The 21,355-nt window shown below is 31.5% G+C and overlaps 1 protein-coding gene across 2 annotated transcripts in view; it reads left to right on the top strand.

Annotated features, from left to right (window-relative positions):
- ntrk3b (neurotrophic tyrosine kinase, receptor, type 3b) overlaps positions 1–21,355 on the top strand; it is a 147,857-nt gene that overhangs the window by 54,390 nt on the left and 72,112 nt on the right. For both annotated transcript variants that reach the window (XM_051115276.1, XM_051115275.1), the window contains exons 4-7: positions 3,613–3,681; positions 15,486–15,640; positions 16,377–16,519; positions 16,607–16,748. In XM_051115276.1, the coding sequence (XP_050971233.1) occupies positions 3,613–3,681; positions 15,486–15,640; positions 16,377–16,519; positions 16,607–16,748 (509 nt within the window). The remainder of the gene's footprint in view (positions 1–3,612; positions 3,682–15,485; positions 15,641–16,376; positions 16,520–16,606; positions 16,749–21,355) is intronic.

Here is a 21,355-nt window from a genome sequence, read left to right as displayed (position 1 = left end):
TGAAACACTTCTTATTAATAAGTCAATGTTGAAAACAGTTGTACTCCTTAATAATTTTAAGGAGTACAACTTAAAAAAACAGGGCACAGTGTTCTGGTATTCTGTATTAAATCAAATTTCTGTATTGTTTTTTTACAGGTGTTTTACTTTAAAAATTTCACTTCATTGTGTTGTGTTGTAGAGTTAACAGAAATGTAATATTCTGTAATCTGTAATATTACTGGATGTCCTGGCAGAAAATGAACATTATTTTATTTTATCTTATTTTTTCAATTATTCCTATGATTTTCAACAACAACATTATTGCTACTCAAGAAACATTTCTTATTAAAAAAACAGTTGTACTGCTTAATATTTTTGTGAAAACCATTAGATTATTTCCCAGAATTGTTTAATGAATAGAACGTTTAAAAAAAAAAAAAACAGCATTTATTTTTAAAATAAATCTTTTGTAAGATTATACAAGTCTTTACTGTCACTTTTGATCAATTTAATGTATCCTTGTTGAATAAACATATTCATTTATTTAAAAATATCTTACTGACTCCAAACTTTTGAACCGTAGTATACATATCGGCAGTCATTTTACTGATACTTATTTTATATGAAAGTAGAACCTTTGAATCATTGAGCCAGATGCCTTTTAAAGGATAAAACATTATCTTTTTACTGATAAACTGATAAACTTATAAGTTTTCTTTTCTGAAGGAAACATAAAGGCTTTAAGTTCATTCTGAGTGCTTCCTTAAATGCATTATTTGATATATCTGAGATAGACATATCAGAGCGTGGACCATTTATAACCATATTTTGCACTGAAATGTAAAACAAATGCTTTGATAAAATTATTATATTACCATTTGGGCCAAATATTGATGCTTAATATGATTTAAGTTGAAATACAGAGCCGTTCTGTGACTTCTGTTCTATTTTTTACCCATATCACGGCTGTCCATCTTTTTTTTTATAACCAGTAGATTTATTTAATGCCCCTTACCACATATCATGCCTTTGGCTTTGTTGGTTAAAAGCCATTTACAAGTCCCAGACCACCTCTTTGTATTGAATTTGTTGGCTTTTAAAACCTGCAGTCTTTCATTGCGTCTACTGAATTTGTAGACGGCGAACTGCTCAAGTTCTCTTTATTGATTTGGCTGAGCGGCCCCTGCAGCTGCTCCTTTTCTCTCAGCTCCTCTTGGCAGTGATGGAGGCTCTCTCTGATTTCCTGTTGCATAAAGTCCTTCTCTCTCATGTTAACTCTTTCGTTAGTGTTGTGTTTCACACAACGTATTCACTGAATTAGTATTTGTAGTACACTTTTAAGTACTGATGGTTTGGTTTAATTGGTGTAATTATTTTTATCATATGTACACTTTTAAAATATACAGTTTTTGGTAGTATTTGAATTGCACTTGTGGATGTATCTAGATATTTCTGTAGTACCTGTCTAACAAGATAAGTGAGGACAGGGAAATAATTGCATTTGTTAAGGTGTCTTTGAGTTTGCTGTTCTACACTGCAACACATTTTGTGCCGCTTTTTCAATTTGGATAAAATGAGTAAAGCAACACAATTGCAGAACATACTGTTTTTATGGTGTTCTATCAACAAATGAACTACTGTTTGGGGTCAGTAAAACATTTTCAATTTATTTAAAAGTCTCTTATGCTCAACAAGGCTGCATTTATTTGACCAATACAGCAAAAACAGTAATATTGTGAAATATTATTACAATTTAAAATAGCTGTTTTCTATTTTAAAATATTTTAAAATGTAATTTATTTTTGTGATCCAAAGCTGAATTTTCAGCATCATTACTCCACTGTCACATGATCCTTCAGAAATCATTCTAATATTCTGATTTGTTGCTCAAGAAACATTTCTTGTTAAAAATAGTTAACATTTTTGTGAAAATCATGATTTATATATTTGATGAACAAAGTAATCAAAGAAAAAAAAAAAAAATCTTACTGACCCCAGACTTTTTACACAGTAAAATTAGATTAATTCATCCATTTGTATTGGGACTACATGAATTGTTTATATTTCTGAGAAGGACAGTAGATTTTTAGTTCTCAGATTTGCTTTGCATAGGGCTGAATCAGGAGAATAAATGTGGAAATTAAGTGCTTTTTTATGTTTTTTTGAGTAAACAGAATTGCATGTTAATGTTACGTTTGACATTTTAAAAGAGTATCTGCTATGTTACGTAATTCTGTTGTTTACCATTTTGCTGAAGAGTAGAGCTTGTGGTTATGTGGCTCTGAATTAAGATTATAATGTATATATTTATTTACTCAATGAGTAATAACTGTGCTATTAGTACAGCTTGTTTGTGTGCTTTGCTAAATATAGAAACGCTACAGAAACTGAACATTAAACACTAACAGGTCTTTCTGTTTACTGAAAAACAGATGTGAATATACTGAAATCTACTCACTACTCAGTTTAATTCAGTGAATATAACTAAAAAACATTAAGTTAAACACATTCTGTCATTATTTGCTTGTTAAGTGTAAGTTGAAGATATTTTGAAGAATGTTGGTAACCAAAATATGGACTTTTTTTGTACTATGGAAGTCAGTGGCAACCAGAACCAACATTCTTCAAAATTCTTTTACAATATACTTTTTGAACAGTAAGATTTTTTCATGTTTTTTAAGTCTCTTCTGCTCACCAAGCCTGCATTTATTTGATCCAAAGTACAGCAAAAACAGTAAAATATTTTTACTATTTAAAATAACTGTTTTCTATTTAAATATATTTTAAAATGTAATTTATTCCTGTGATTTCAATGCTGCTTTTTTAGTATCATTACTCCAGTCACATGAGCCTTCAGAAATCGTTCTAATTTTCTGATTTGCTGCTCAAAAACATTTATTATTATTATTATTATTATTATTATTATTGTTGTTGTTATTATTATGTTGAAAAGAGCTAAGTAGAATTTTTTCAGGTTTCTTTGATGAATGCAAAGTTCAAAATATTTCAAAATGTTACTGTTTTTTCTGTACTTTGGATCAAATAAATGCAGGCTTGGTGAGCAGAAGAGACTTCTTTAAAAAAACATTAAAAATCTTACTGTTCAAAAACTTTTGTACAGCAGAAAAAAAACTCATACAGGTTTGAAACAACTTGAGGATGAGTAAATGATGACCATTTTAATTTTTTGGATGAAATATACCTTTAAAAAGTATCTCTAAAATTAAGATAAATTAATTTCCTGTTACCTCTAAAAAAAAGCATTTTTTCTATTCTATTCTATTCTATTCTATATAAAATGCATCATGTGTTTTGATTTGTCTTACATTTGTTTAACATTAGAAAATGTATTATATTTTTAAGGTCAACATGAAATCAACATTTGATGTGTGCTTCTAGTCATATTGTGCTTAATTCATCAGATCATGTTCTTGAAAATACTGAAAAAAATAATCTTTCAATGAAATGTACAAATGCTCTCTTTTTCAGCTGTCACAAATCTCACAGGAAATGTCACATTTTGGGAGTAAATTGTGTTGCAAGCCTTATGCTAGGTTGATTTTAGTGCTTCCTGTGTTCACAGCTAAATCATAAACTGCTGTTCCTCTTTCTTTTTGTCTTTTTGCACAGAAACCTGTCCAAGAACCCTCTGACGACACTCTCTTGGCAGCTTTTTCAGCACCTTCAGCTGGTCGAACTGTAAGTTCATCCTGCATTAGTCAGTAGTGTTTCCAAAAGTGACATAACTAGGTGAATTCAACTGCCAAATCGCAGTATAAAAACACACCAAGCACTAATTCCTCAATTTACAATAAATCTCAAAACTCTCTCTGCGTAGATCATCTGTGATAAGCGGCACTCGGCTGCCAAATTGGACGCTGAAATCCAGCCTTGATGCTCGATTACATTGCTGTGTTCATTAGAAATGTTTTCAGCACTTTACTGTCAACTAATTTGTTTGTGCGCCCCCTGCTTCCATTCTCCGAAAGACTTGTGTCTCTGTCAAAGCAAAACATCTCCAGTGATGAAGCAGAAACACTTCTTACATGTCTGCGAACAGTCGAGTAGCTCGTGCTGGTTAATTAAGACATGGCAGTGAAATGTATTGGTCTTGTCTGCTGGGAGCCTGACCTCATTTTCTTGTTTGTCATGAATATTTGAGCAATCTGCATGTACATAAAGTGATGAGTTTGTTTATTGATTGTGAGCGACGACGTGGTGGTGTCTCGTTGCGTTTAAAATGACAGAACAATTCAACTCTTGTGAATTTGACACGTCCCGTCCTCGTTCTTTGTTGTGGCTGAATACAACTTGCAGAGCTGCTGACATATGTCCTGCTTAATTTTTTATTACACACATTTTTTGGCCTTTCATTTCAGAATGTGTTGGGGGATTTTGAGACTGTGTGCATTGCAGTCTTTTCCTGTTCTCACTGATGTGGATATCGTGGATAAAATAAACAACGCATGTCATTTGTCCAAATTTGTCCTCCAGGAAATTAGTTTTGCTAGAATTTGATTTGCGGTAACCGTTATGGTGAATTAGATGTATTTAGCAGGTGGGTGGCTTCAGAGATCAGTTCAGCACAGTTCAGTGCTAAAATGCAAGATAATTTACTGCTGAATTTAATAAGTGTTCAAGTGCACCTGTAAAATGTGCCATTATGAGCCAATATCAAAAGATCAACCTGGCTCAAGTACTGTTTTGTGTGATTCTTTGGTTTTAGGCCAATACTGGAGTAATTCTGTAAGGACTTATAGAGGAAAATTATAATACTCACACCTAGGGACGGTGTAGAAATTACAGGGTTATTTCACCCAAAAATGAAAATTCTGTCATTAATTAGCCACCCTCATGTCATTCCAAACCTGTAAATAATATATTTTTTTTTCTCATAGCTTCAGAACATCATGGTTAAAGTACTGATGTCAAATGGACTATTTTAACAATGTCCCTTCTGGGCCTTGAATGTGTCTGTTGTGTTGCTGTCTATGCAGGGTCAGAAAGCTCTCATATTTCATCAAAAATATCTTAAATTAAGTTCCGAAGATGAACGAAGGTCTTACAGGTTTGGAACAACATAATGATGAGTAATTAATGACAGATTTTCATTTTTGGGTGAACTATACCTTTAATGAAAGTCATGGAAATTTCTACAGTGAATGTAATTCCAGTTAGTTCTTTTGGTATTGTTTTTAATGGGTGAAAATCTATAGACCAGTGCAGTGATTGCAAAGAGTGATGATGTTTTTTTGTGGGCGGAGCTTATCTGGTTGCAGAAAATGACGGTTTTCAAGTAGCAGTCTATGGAGCCATGGAATAAAAGAAGAAAAAAAAAAAGGTAACCTTGAGTTTATATTTCATAATTCTGACTTTATTCTTGCAATTCTGAGATTAAATCTCACAATTCTGATAAGAAAAACAAACTCGTCATTTTCCCTTCGGCTTTGGCTTTTTTCCACTGAGTATTGACAGTCCAAAGTAGGAGATCTAAACTTGCATTTGCGAGAAGAAGTCATAATTGTGAGATAAAATGAATAAATGTTATGTAAAATGTTAGCAGTAATAAGTTCAAATATTATGTCATGCTGTAACTGTAGGGATAATATAATGCGCCCCCTATGAACAGCATATGTGAAATTTTATGTAGACATGTTGTTTAAATCAAATTTATGCTTTAAAAGTAAAGTAATAGCAGTTTTCATCCATAGTCTGTCCATTTAAACATCTGCATTTAACTTCAAATGGCTTCTTTAACGACAGTATTTTATAAAAATTATTTGCATTATGATTCTGGCATCAAAAGGCACTTTTTTTTTTTTTCTTATTCCATGGATTATACCTGTTTCACTCAACTTGTTACCAGTATTTTTCTGCCACCAGTATGTGCACACAGCTGCAAGTGACGTAACTGTGATGTCTACTATGAATTTGTCTATAGTAAATTGTGTTAAGAAGCTTATTTATTAATGATGAATGACTATGAAGTGAGATTTCATTTGATAATGTACTTATATTATCTTCCTGAGACTCAAATTTTGGAAAAATGTAGTATTTTTTTTTTGTTTAGAGCATAAGAAAAAAAAAAAGAAAAAAAAAAAAACTTTGAAAAATGGGATTTATTCATATGTTTTGCTATGTCCTTGGTCCTTGGTAGAGGACACCAGGACTCAATTTTAAAAAAAAAGAAATAAAATGACATGAATGAACATGCATAGGCAAACACACAACTGATTTTTTTTTTTTTTTAAATCACCAATACATTTTTGGGTTTCAAGCTTTGTTATAACAGAAATGTGTGTAAAATGGCCATAAGCAGGTTTTCCTATTATATACAATGTATCTATAAACTGTCTAATTTGCATATTAATGTGTTTTTGAGACAGCATGTAATGAAAAAGAAGTGTAATAATGGGAGTAATAATTGGCAAGATTTTCATGATATAAGCTTATATTTCATAGTAATGTTTGTTGTTGTGTCCCAAAATGCATAATAAACACATTTTTAGTCCCAGTGTCCTCAACTCAGGACACGTATGACATCAACGTCCTGTTTCATAACAGAAAGTCATATTTTGATTTGAAACTCCATAACATTTCCAAAAGAGTGTCACATTTGATCACTAAATTAATGTCAGCCATTTTTGAAGACCAAGGTGAGGGAGTGGTCATGGTAAAACATCCAAACATTTGGTATCTCTGAAAAGCCCTGAATGTGCTCTGTACAGGACATCCAGATTGTAGCATAGATGTGACCCTGGACCACAAAAAAACATCTGAAAGCTGAACAAATAAGCTTTCCATTGATGTATAGATTGTTAGGATAGGACAATAATTGATCGAGATACAACTATTTGAAAATCTGGAATCTGAGGGTGCAAACAAATCAAAATATTGAGAAAATCGCCTTTAATGTTGTCCAAACTAAGCTCTTAGCAATGCATATTACTAATCAAAAATTACGTTTTGATATATTTACAATCGGAATTTTACAAAATATCTTAATGCAACATAAACTTTATGTAATCTCCTAATGATTTTTGCCATAAAAGAAAAATCAATAATTTTGACCCATACAATGACTTAAGCGACTTAAAACTGGTTTTGTGGTCCAGGGTGACATATAGTCTCAGAGAAATTTACTAAAATATAATGTCCTCATATGAGGACACAGGGTCTCAGGAGGAGCATTTGCATTCACTGTTGTAGTGAACATAAAACATTTATTGTGGATGATGATATAAAGCAACATGCCATTGCCCTCCAGGAAATTAGTTTTACCAGAATCTGATTTGTGTTAATCGTTATGGTGAATTAGGTATATTTACCAGGTGGGTGCTTTAGAGATCATTTCGGCACAGTTCAGTGCTAAAATGTAAGATAATTTAGCTCTGAATTTAATAAGTGTTCAAGTGCACCTCTGCATGTGCCATTATGAGCCGACATCAAAAGATCAACCTGGCTCAAGTACTGTTTTGTGTGATTATATGATTTTAGGCCAACTACAGGAATAACTCTGTGAGGAATAATCTGTAATATCAGAAAAATTATATTATTCAGATGTGGGGAATCTGTAGAAATGACTAAAAGTCATTTTATAATGAAAAAGCACTGATAATCTTTCCTGTTTGCTGTTTTTTGTTTTGTTTTTAATGAGTAGAATCTACAGTAAATATATTAAAAACTTTATCTGTTTTTAATGAAGAATGATTATGAAGCAAATTCATTGGTTAATAAGGTGTGGGAATCTTGCTTAAATTATATCACTGTAGTAGTGCATATAATAGATTTATTGTAGATGATGATATAAACAACAAATTTCATTTGTCCAATCTTGTCCTTCAGGAAATTTGTTTTACCAAAATCTGATTTGTGTTCATCATTACGGCGAATTAGGCACATTTAGCAGGTGGGTGCTATAGAGATCATTTGAGCAAAGATTAATACTAAATTGGAAGATATTTTAGTACTGAATTGAATAAGTGTTCAGCAGTACCTCTATGTGCCATTATGAGCCAATATCAAAAGACCTGGCTCTACTTTGTGTGATTCTTTAATTTAGGGGTACTTACTAAAATAACTCTGTAAGGAATAATCTGTAAATGTCAGGGAAATTATAATACTCAGACCTGGAAAAGTTGTTAAAATTAATGAAAGTTCTATAGCCAATGTAAATCTCTCTAGTTGTTCTAGTCGGCTCGTTTATTATTGTTTTTGGATCTATTAAAGGTTAAGTTCACCAACTTCCAGTAAATGAACAATGTTTCATTTTTTATGTGTGACCTGCAACAAGATATCCATGTTTATTTGTCAGCAAAAGTCCACCAGATGATGCAAACCCTTTATACAGTGGACTTTTCAACAACTCAGGGATTTTGTGATGGTCAGGCCCAGTGCATTATGGGTGTTGAAGTTTTCCTACATTTTTCACCACAGCATTTCCAAACAATAACAGTACAGACAGTGAGAAAGGGTTTAGCAGTATAAAATTAAACAGACATATTCAAATGCTGCTTTTTTATTTAATTTAATTTAATTTAATTTAATTTAATTTAATTTAATTTAATTTAATTTAATTTATTATTTATTTTATTTTATTTTATTTTATTTTATTTTATTTTATTTTATTTTCATCCATAAATTGGAAATATGGACATGTTGTTTCAAAACGATATGACTTTCTTTCCTCAGTGGAGCACATTAGTGGATTTTGTTTTATTTTTAATTTAATTTAATTTAATTTCTTTATTTTTTTATTTTATTTTAATTTTAATATTTTTAATTTAATTTAATTTATTTTATTTTATTTTATTTTATTTTATTTTATTTTATTTTATTTTATTTTATTTTATTTTATTTTATTTATTCATTTTCATCCATAAATTGGAAATATGGACATGTTGTTTCAAAACAATATGACTTTCTTTCCTCAGTGGAGCACATTAGTGGATTTTGTTTTATTTTTAATTTTATTTTATTTTATTTCTTTATTTTTTTATTTTATTTTAATTTTAATATTTTTAATTTAATTTATTTTATTTTATTTTATTTTATTTATTTATTTTCATCCATAAATTGGAAATATGGACATGTTGTTTCAAAACGATATGACTTTCCTTCCCTCAGTGGAGCACATTAGTGGATTTTGTTTTATTTTGTTTTATTTTATTTTATTTTATTTTATTTTATTTTATTTTATTTTATTTTATTTTATTTTATTTTTTTAATTAATTTTAATTTAATGTAATTTAATTTAATTTAATTTTATTTAATTTTATTTTATTAAATTTAATTTTATTTTATTTTATTTTATAAACAATGTTGTTTGGTCTCTTAAGAAGTGCTCTTCTTACTATTTTCTTTTGCGTTCCTTATCAGAAAGAGAGTAATACAGTTTTGGAACAACATGAGGGCAAGTAAACAATGACATATTTCTATTTTTTGGTCGGACTGTTTCTTTAAATGTCTAAAAATATTAAAGCACTGTGCATGGTCTGTCAGTTTAAAATTATGTTTCAGAGTTCAATCAGAGCATGTAACCAATCGTAATATTCTTGCTGTCCTGTATTATCTGAAAGTAGCTTTGTGATACATTCACCACTAGCAATGACTTGTCATCAAAGTGATTGATCGTATGGTTAAACTGCACTTAAAATGAAAGAATGCATTGCAATAAATCCGACAAAGTCATTGTCCTCAAGGACACTTAGTACACAAACATTTGCAGACATACTTCATCAGCATAAGGTCTGGGTGCCTCCTCTGTCTGAGTGAGTGAGTACTTTCGTTTTTTCAAAGGAAGTGACATCAAGATGGGCTGGGGGTTACAGATTATAACTCAATTTATAAGCCTGTTGTTTTGACAATATTCAGTATTTGAACTGGCTCAAAGGGTGATTTCACTCACATCCTTTCTGCAAAACAGTCATTATAGCAAATTAGATTCAAAATGCATGATGCAAAAGCAAAATAGAGACATATTTTCACTAACGTAGAAAAAGATAATAATATTTATCAAAATATCTATGTACATATATATATAAAAATAACATTTGTAGATAAATGGAGGAAAGAAAAAGCAAAAAGCACAGGAAGGAACAAGTAGAAAATCTGCATTTACTTCCACTGAATATACTTTGTAAACAAACAAATTTGAACTTCACTGAACAAATTGCATGTATTATGGAGATGAATGGTGTAGATTGGTATCAGTTATGTTGCTGTGGTGCTGTAATAATGGTGTAATCTTCAAAGCTAGATGAGATTCACAGGCATTATTGATTTTCAGACCCAGTGAATCCATCCGAACAGTCATTTTAATATAATATCAGCCTGAGGGTTTGGAAGAAGAATTGAGAATTTAGACTTTATCCTTTTAGGACAGCGGTTCTCAACTGGCGGGTCTCAAGCTTGTTAAGGGTCACGGATGGCAGAGGAAATCCGTTAGAGGAAGAGGAAGATATTTGAAATTCAGAAAGCAAGTAATAAACCGCATTTCAGTATCAATTTTTAATATGTTTTTGTTTACTTTTAAACAATTTTGGTATTGTGTTGGGTCTCCACTTAACGTCCAATGTAAAATCTGGATTCTGAAGTGAAACTAGACCCCCACCTCAATGTTTTGTTTGGTTCTTCAAAAAGCAAATGATCCCATTACATTCAGAAGAGTTTCTTTGCATCTTACAGTTTCATTTCTCAATAGCTTTCAGGTGCACACGCACAACTAAACCTCATCAGCGTGCATAATCACATTACGGACTGTCAATCATCGTTGATGATCGTCAGAGCCCCCCGTTGGCCGCCGCTGGGTTATTCCTGGCAGCGTAAATGATGACTGAGTTTAAGCTCAAAGCACGTGTAATTACTTAGAAAACAAAACGCATCTTTTTTGTTGTGTTGATAGACTCTCTAACAACTTCTTAGTTTGCTTCATGAAGACGCTGTTTTTACATTTCTTTCAGAATTCAAATCATTTTGGTCATTTGTACCTGTCAGCTCGTTACACGTGTTACAGATGCGTTTGTTCTTGCAGGTGACCTGACTCTTGGAGGTTTGCAGAAAGGGATTTGCAAAATAATGAAGGGCTCTGAAAACATACAGTAGTGTATTTTCTAACCCGAGCATACAGATTAATGGACTAAAGTTTCACGCTGAGATCAAAGCCTGTGGGTAATGATATACAGTTCATCACGTTGTGAGCGCCTCATCTTTCTTTCCATTCAGCCTCGGCGGCTGTGTTTTTCACGAAGTGAAATGTCGTATTGTTCTAGTAATCAATGTCCGCTTACCAAGTACAGCTTTGTAGGTTATCACATTTCTATTTGTCAGCATAATATGCACTTCATGTAAGAGTTCATTAGTTTTAGAAAATCTGTTATGTAACTTATAATTATTATATAAATATAAATAATATTTCTTATATAATCATACATACACATACACTACCACTCAAAAGTTTGGGATCAGTAGGAATGCATTTATTTGATCAAAAATAGAGAGAGAGAAAAAAAAACAATAATACTGCAAAATGTTATTACAATATAAAATAATGGTTTTTATTTTAATATACTTTAAAATATAATGTATTCCTTTGATGCAAAGCTGAATTTTCATCAGCTTTTACTCCAGTCTAGTGTCACATGATCCTTCAGAAACCATTCTGATATACAGATTTATTATCAGTGCTGGAAACAGTTGTGTTATTTAATATTTTTTTGAACCTGTGTTACTTTTTTTTAGATGAATAAAAAGTTTAAAAGAACAGCATTTATTTAAAATAGAAATATTTTATAACACTACTACTGTTTAAAAGTTTGGGGTCTTTTTTTGAAAGAAATTATTACTTTTATTCACCAAGGATGTGTTAAATTATATTAATAAAAAGTGATAGCATAGATCTACAAAGTTAGAACAGATTTATATTTTGAATAAATGCTGTCCTTAACTTGTTATTCATCAAAGAATCCTGAAAAATGGTTCCAAAAAATATTTGGCAGCACAACTGTTCCCAACATTGATAATTCTAATAATAAATCTGAAGGATCATGTGGCACTAAAGACTGGAGTAACAGCTGATGAAAATTCAGCCTTGTATCACATGAATAAATTAGATTTTAAAATATATTAAAATAATTTTTAAAAAATCATTATTTTATATTGTAATAATATTTTGCAGCATTATTGATTGTTTCTGTATTTTTGATGAGCATAAGAAACTTTTAAAAAAAACATTACAAGTCTTACTGATCCCAAACTTTTGAGCAATAGTTGTTTTTGAAACAAGTCTCTTATGCTTAAAAAGGCTGCATTTATTTGACCAAAAACAGTAATATTGTGAAATATTATTACAATTTAAAATAACTGTTTTATATCTGAATATATTTAAAAGCGCAATTTATTCCTGTGATTCAAAGCTGAATTTTCAGCATCATTACTCCAGTCTTCATTGTCACATGATCCTTCTGAAATAATTCTAATATGCTGATTTGCTGCTCAAGAAAATGTTTTCTTATTATTGACATTTTTTAGGATTCTTTGATGAATAGAAAGTTAAAAAGTATCATCATTAACTTAAAATATTATTTTTTGTAACAATGTAAAAGTCTGCCATCACTTTATTAATTTAATGCATGTTTGCTGGATAATATTAATTTCTTTAAAAAAAAAAAAATCCTACTGACTCCACGTGTTTGAACAGTAGTGTGCTGCATAAAATTATATTTTAAGTATATGTATTTTGCAGTAACATCTAAATGTTTGTACTTGAGAAACTTTGTGCAAGCACTAGAATGCAAATGCTCCTAGCTATGCAAGTTTGATTTCACACATAGTTGCTTTTTGAAATGTTTCAGAACATAACTCATAATTCTGCAAAAGTACATGTTGTGTTCTGAAGCATTAGTGTAAACTGCCTTCTGTAGGCACTAAAGCAAGCAGCTGTCTGCTGCAGTCACTTCTCACTTTTCACAATCTTGCAGTTAAGTTCAGCTGTCGACTTATTAAAGCCAGCTATCTGAATAATAATGCATCTGTTTTAATGTCACAAACACAGAGAGGAACTCTATTAACTACGTCAGAACTGAGATTTGTCATGGGACAGTGTGCTTACAATGTGTTGGCCAAGCATGTTTACGCACTTGCGTATGTTTTGGGTCTAAAATAAAGTAAATATCTAGAAAAAGTACATACATTAAAGGATTAGTTCACTTTCAGAACAAAAATGTACAGAAAATGTACTCAGCCCGTTGTCATCAAAGATGTTCATGGCTTTCTTTCTTCAGTCGTAAAGAAATTATGTTTTTTGAGGAAAACATTTCAGGAATTATCTCTGTATAGTGGACTTAAATGGTGCCCGTGACTTTGATTGTCCAGAATGCAGTTTAAACGCGGGTTCAAAAGGCTCTAAACGATCCCAGCTGAGGAATAAGTGTCTTATCTAGCGAAACGATCGGTTATGACAACGGAGTGAGTACATTATCTGTAAATTATTGTTCTGGAAGTGAACTAATCCTTTAATGTCTGCTTTCAGAGAGTATTTTTAATGTATTTTCTGCATAAACTGATCATTTAATAATCTGATATTTTAGTAACTGAATCTAGAATGTCGCTACTGGGAATAGGAATTGTGGGCTTTGTGCACTTGCCAGTTTTACAGCTTTGAAATGCAAATAACCATGCTTTTAATGCTGTTTATGTTATGCATCATGTATGTGACGTGTAAAAAGACGCAGTTGACAAAATGCTCATATGCAATGCATGTCATGCAATAGTAAAAACAGTCAATTAGCAGATACAGGCTGCACTTATGGGAGCTTGACACTCCAGCTGAAAACCCCTTTAATGTTCAATGAAAATTCATTAAATAATGTGGTTGTCCTATATAAGAAACATTTACAAGAAGAAAAAAAAAAATAGATATAATAATAATAAAACAAATAATTTTTGTGTTTAATATTTTAGCATTTTTTAAATTGATGTAATGTAAAATACCAGTTTCATATACCAATATCCCCTATATAGTGCGCTATATGCCATTCACCTTACAGAAAATACAAATTCTTTGAACAAGTGACTGATTTCAGCCACTGCTTCTCAGCGTCTATTTATAGTGTAGGGGGCAGGACTCTTCGGATTCTAGAGAGCATTTTATTGGAAAGAAAATTTGATGAGAAGCTGAAGTGCAGGTTGATGTGATCAAGATCAGTGATCTATATTGGCGAATGCTAGATTGTAAGTTTTGAATCCTTATATCTTCTAAATACGAATTTTGTCTTTGTTTTAGAGCACACAAGCTTATAGATAACCTTAAGGCTAACATATTCATACTTTCCATCCACAGATTTAAGACCTCTTAAAATGATAATTAAGATATATGTTATACTATTTAAGATCTTTAAGATTTTTTAAAATACCTGCAGGGACTTGTTTTATTGCCACAGTTGCTCCTTGAAGGAGAAGTTCACTTCCAGAACAACAATTTACAGATAACATACTCACCCCCTTGTCATAAAAGATGTTTATGTCTTTCTTTTTTCAGTCATACAGAAATTATGTTTTTTGAGGAAAACATTTCAGGATTTTTCTCCATATAATGGACTGATATGGTGCCCCAAGTTTGAACTTCCAAAATGCAGTTTAAATGCGGCTTCAAACGATCCCAAATGCGGTTGTAAACAATCCCAGCCAAGAAAGAATGGCTTTTTAAGATCAAACACCCTTAACAAAAAAGGTAAAACAGCGAAATAGGACGATTTTGAAGTTGAGGGAGAACATGAGATGGGATTTTTTTTTTTTTTTTGACATAACCTAACTGTCATGAACCAGAAAAAACAGGTCAAGAAGAGCAAGACAAGATGAGCATTTGAGATTAAAAAGTATATAAATTGTTTTATTTTTATGAAAATAAACGATCATTTCGCTAGATAAGACCCTTCTTCCTCAGCTGGGATTGTTTACAACCACATTTGGGATCGATGAAGATGCATTTAAACTGCATTTTGGAAGTTCAAAATCGGGGCACCATATCAGTCCATTATATGGAGAAAAATCCTGAAGTGTTTCGCTCAAAAAACATAATTTCTTTACGGCTGAAGAAAGAGACATGAACATCTTGGATGACAAGGGGGTAAGCAAATTATCTGTAATTTTTTGTTCTGGAAGTGGACTTCTCCTTTAATACATTTTACACATCTATTTTTAGTGGCAAATGTGAGTGAAATGCTCACGCTTTCAAGGCCCGCTGCCTGTGGTTATGAGTCTTACTCAAGGGCATGATGGTGATTGCTTATGGATCTCTCCATGTGGGAAACCTACAACCATTCAGTAATCAGCCTGGGTCACTACACTACACCACCTGGGAGATATAGTGTCACAAAGCTGCTGTTTTCAACCAAAGCAGGCAAAGTTTGATTGATTTTGCATGCCCATTTCGGAGTTAACACTGCATGAAAATGCTGGAGTTTGGGGATTGTATAACTAGCTTCGGCTGTGTGTTGTTGACGCAGGAGGCTGGAGGGGGTCGTCTTTGACTGCGGCTGTGAGATCCGATGGATTCAGCTCTGGCAGCAGCGAGGTGAGGCCGGCCTGCACACCCAGAAACTCTACTGCAAGAACGGCGCAAGCAAGATTCGCCTGAGATCAATGAGCATTGTCTCTTGTGGTACGACATCTTGCTTCATAAATAATACACTTGTGTGCCAAGCATGCACTATGTATTGTTATATAAGATTATGTTATTCATATGATGCAATGTTTATCTCACATTGTGATGCAGTATTGGGGAGAGTAAGGTAATCTCTCATTTGTATTGCTCTCTTAATGAAGGAAATCGTGCAACCATTTTAAATGAAAAAAAAAAAAAGAGACAAAACACATACAGATGTCATGGGACATTTTATGCTAAAAGTATTTTTTTCACATTTGGGGGTTAAGAATTTCCCTGAATTATTAATTTAAGAAGTCATGCATATGTAGCTGTATTTTATAGATCAGTGTCATTTTAGTATTGTTTATATACCATTACAGTGTTTATTAATAGTTTGAATTAAATTAAAATGTAAACAAAATATAAAAATAACAGTTTGCATAATTTGTATGTATGTCTTTTTAATTTTATTTATTTATTTTTTACATTTATTTTAGATATTTATTTTATAATATTTTTTTAATTAATTATTTTTTAGCTTTATTTCAGTTACCAAAAAACATTTTTAACAGTTTTAATGTAGTTCATGAGATGCTTTCTTCTAATTTTAGTACATAACAGACATCATGAAATATAATTAGGCATAACATTTTACCTCATTTTCTGCTTAAAAGAAAACTATAATTACCATGATATATTCTTGTAAAAGTGTGATCAAAGAATGTACATAATAGTCATTGCTGTGATCTAGACATGCCAGATATCAGCGTTGCTCACAGTAACCTCACTGTGCTGGAGGGCGGTAATGTGACACTCAGCTGTAACGGCTCTGGGTCTCCGGTACCTGAGGTAGACTGGACCGTGAACGGCCTTCACTCCATCAACACGCACCAGGTGAGCGCCATTCATCCCATGCCAAACAAGCCATTTAACCTTATTTTCAGTCTAACCATAGCATAACGTTTCTCGTCTGCCCTCCAGTCGAATGTCTACCCGCCCAACATTCACTCCATCAACCTGACACTGGTCAACGTGAGCAGAGACGACAACGGGTTTGTTCTGACCTGCATCTCTGAGAACGTGGTCGGGATGACCAATGTGTCCCTTCAGCTGGCTGTGCTATGTATGTATATAGTGCTTCTTACAGGTTTTCATGTCTAATACTTGATGTCTTTGCTCATACTGATACATCAAATTATACAGCTTGCTGAGAAAAGACATGCTAGTACTTTTAGCAATCAAAGCCAGATTTAAAAAACAAAAATCTTCTTAAAGGAGTTCCAGAACAAAAATGTACAGATAATGTACTCACCCCATTATCATCCAAGATGTTCATGCCTTTCTTTCTTCAGTCGTAAAAAAAAATGTTTTTTAAGGGAAACATTTCAGGAATTATCTCCATGGAGAATTATCTTTATGGAGAACATTCCTGAAATGTTTTCCTCAAAAAAATAATTTAATATTTTCTAATTTAAGAATCAAGTTATAAAAAATATTCTGTATCTCCAAAAACATGTTCTTACTTTTTCTTAAGATTCTAAAGACAAAACTTAAAAGGAATTTAAATTCCTGATTAGAATTTTCTTATAAATCATCATAAATAACCTGTTAAAGTTAGGTTATCCTCACACTTGACTTCTCTAAAATGGCCAAAGGTAAAAGGTTTAATATATTCATTGCGTTGTTTCAAATATTGCGAATTATGGCATAACACTAGCAACATATAAATCATATTACAGTAACACTTTACAATAAGGTTCCATTAGTTAATGTTAATGTATTAACTAACATGAACAAACAATGAACAATACATTTATTACAGTATTTATACATCTATTTATTCATGTTAGTATTTGTTAATGAAAATACAGTTGTTCATTATTAGTACATGTTAATTCACAGTGCATTTACTAATGTTAACAAGCACAACGTTTGATTTTAATAATGCTTAGTAAATGTTGAAATTACCATTAACTAAGATTAATAAACACTGTTGAAATACTTATTGTAAAGTGTTACCCATATCACTATTATTAGGGATGTCCATGAATACTCTGAATTGACACCAATGATTACTATTTTACTGTAAATATTATTGGTCATGATTATGAGTGATGACTTTTTTTCTGAATCTGAAATTTTGTAACTCTACAAAATGACTCCAATATAGGGACCTAGTTTTTCATTTTATAATAATGAAATAATGTATTAAAAAAAAAAACACACCACCCGAAGCCATGATTATTAAAGTAATCCTAATAAAGTGAAAAAAAAATACAGCATTTTTTTTTTAAATTAAGTTGATCAGTCAGTCTTCTACAATCAGAAAAGTATGTCATTTTTGTCTTAAAGGGATAGTTTACCCAAAAATGAAAATTACCCCATGACTTACTCACCTTCAAGCCACCCTATGTGAATATGACTTTCTTATTTTAGTCAAAAACAATCAGAGTTTTATTAAAAAGGTACTGGCTCTTCCAAGCTTTATAATGGCAGTGAATGGCTGTTGAGATTTTGAAGCAAAATAAAGTGCATCCATCCATCATAAAAAGTGCCTTATACAGCTAAAAGGCCTTCTGAAGCAAAATGATGCGTTTGTGCAAGAAAAACATCCATATTTTAAACTTTATAAACCTTATTCTGTAGCTTCTGAGAGAGTGGCATTCCAGCGGATGACATAGGCGTAGCGTAGGCTCCAAATATGCTAGTCTCGCAAGAACCAAGTTTTGTTTACAGCAAAGGAAAACCAGTCGAAATCCTCCAACAAATCCTCCTCCAACATTTTCTTCACGTCATTGTTTTGTACTTCTAATTCATGACCTGTGTTTCATTTTGCTCTCTCCACTGCGCTTCCATGTTCGTCACAGCATTTGCCTACGTCCTACATCATCCGCTGGAACGCAACTCTCTCACGAATGTGCGTACGACAGTTAGCGGAAGCTAGAGATCATGGTTTATAAAGTTTTAAATGTGGATATTTATATTACACAATCACATCGAATCGCTTCAGAAGGCCTTTATTAAACCCCCAGAGCTGTGTGAGGCACTTTTTATGATGGATGGATGCACTTTTTTGGACTTCAAAATTTCAACACCCATTCACTGCCATTATAAAGCTTGGAAGAGCCAGGACATTTTTTAATGTAACTCCGATTGTATTCATCTGAAAGAAGGAAGTCGTATACACCTTGGATAGCTTGAGGGTGAGCAAATCATGGGGTAATTTGAATTTTTGGGTGAACTGTCTCTTTAAGAAAATAAACAAGTGGTTCTTAAGAAGACATTTTACAAGATTTGCTGCAGAACGTGTAACACTTTCAGCTTTAAGAAAAGCATTGAAGCTTTTCATTCAACCACTGCAAAATAAGTTGAGTGTGCTTTAATTTGTCATGGTATTTAATCTGCGTCCTGTAATTGCTGCAGGTGTGCAAAGAATGGCTTCATTTTACAGACTAAATGAGAGGTCAAGATAGCATCTGCAGTGGTACAGCAAACATGTATAAAGTTTTTGCCTAGTTAATAGCTTGTGAAATGTATGAAAAGAGTATGTATACTTTAAAAATATAGATATACATGACTGTTGTGTAGACACCACACATGAAACAAAAATACAGTGCAAAGTGCTGTGCAGTTAGTCAATAAATCACTAAACCAGATCAGACTGAATCAAACAATGACTGAATCAAGCAATGCTAAAATGCTTATTTATTAGGTTTATAAAACTTACATCAAGCTAGAATTTGGAGCTAGAAAATTTAATAGAGTTTTGGAGTATTAAAAGGTAAAAGTTTGTGAGAAATGCTGAATAATTGTTATTCAAGTCACTTTATTTGAACATGGTCTGTGAATCCTTATTCAGAGATTGCATTAAAAATACATTTACTGAAATTTGATGTTGCAAACATAACACCGGCATATAACACCCTACTCTCTTATGAAGAAATAACTCTATGGACACATTTAAAATAGAACAGGGTACTAAATGAATTGATACAGCAATTAACAGCTATGAACCTGTAACTCTTTGTGTTAATTTAATCAGAGGGTGCGCGTGTATTTAGGGAAGGCGTGAGGTTGTGATGCATACATAAAAATAGACCTGTTAAACTGGGTTAAACTGGGTTAAACAGGTATAAGATGAGAATTAGCCAGAGGCAGGACTGAATTCGAAGCATCTCTGCAACTTTTCCATGTTTTAATAGGAATGGATGACTTTTCCGCTGATGGCATTAATGTTTTAGGACTCAGATATGATCTGACACTCAGGCATCATTATGTTCATTAAACAGCACATGATTTTAAGACAGTGTGTAGATGAAAAGCATTACATCTTATCACTCTGCTGACTAATAACTTTGACGCTAAATTGAAATGACATTGGCAAGATATAGAGGCACTGAGTGGAAAAACTGTCAAGCTTGGTTTTGACAACCAAGTACAAGGTCTTGTCTTTATTAAGGAAGAGTGAAAAATGATTACTGATGGCTTATAAACTCTTTATATAGCTAATTATATTATATTTATGTTTGTATCCTGTTAAAATTTGGTGTCCAGTCAAGTAAATGTTGTGTATAATATCTAAATGTTTTCTAATATATTTCTAATATATTTTTCATGTTAAAATAATAAGTTTCTCATACATATATATGAAAAAAAATGTATAACAAAAAACTATTACATTTAGAAAATGAATAATAAATAAAATAAGGAATTTTCCTTTTAAATTAATTTAAATATCTTATATGAATTTTCAGCAAACACACAGACACTATATCTATATTAAATATACATTTTCAAAATTACATATTTTATTTTATTTTTTTTTTTTCTTTATGGCAGCCTTTGTAGACCAGTTCTTGATTATAATGTCAGAACAGACACATTTCATTACCTGACAGTGTGGACCTATATGAAGTCCTAATCAGTCCTATATGAAAAGATAAAACTATTAAATTAAAAAAAAAATGAATAAAAAATAAATTAATTAATTTTTAATGTAAATTAATTTTAATATTTTATATGAATTTCAACAAACACACAGACACTTTAAAATAAATAAGAAATATGATGTCAATATATAAGCGTATTTTACATGTTATTACTATATATTTATATATTAAAATACGTGTATGAAATATAAATGACTAAAATAAAAAAGAATAAATACGAATTAATAAAATAAATGATTCCATTTAGAAAATGAATATTTGATAAATTAATGAAATGAATGATATTTTATATATATTCATTATTTTATATAAATTCATTATTTTTTTAAATATTACTTTTCAAAATTACTATATATATATATATATATATATATATATATATATATTACTATACTATACTATACTATACTAAATATATAATTACTACTATATATATATATATATATATATATATATATTATACTATACTATACTATACTAAATATATAATTACTACTATATATATATATATATATATATATAAAAATAATAATGTTTTAAAAATTATTTATTTTATGACATGCCATGCCATGCCAGCCACTGTAGACTTGACTATAATGTCAGAACAGACACATTTCATTACCTGACAGTGTGGACAATCAGTTCTAAAGATCGGATTTGAGAAACATCACAACTGGGTGCAGAGTCAATAAAGCCAAAAGCTTTGGCCCTGTTCCACTTTGCCGCATTAATAATGCTAATGAAAAGTGCACCAGTTGGATTTTAGCATTCCAATCAAAAG

The sequence above is a fragment of the Labeo rohita genome, chromosome 7 (assembly GCF_022985175.1).
Source record: "Labeo rohita strain BAU-BD-2019 chromosome 7, IGBB_LRoh.1.0, whole genome shotgun sequence".
NCBI lineage: Eukaryota > Metazoa > Chordata > Actinopteri > Cypriniformes > Cyprinidae > Labeo > Labeo rohita.
Note: the sequence above shows the minus strand (reverse complement) of the source record. Positions and strands in the feature narration are given on the sequence as shown.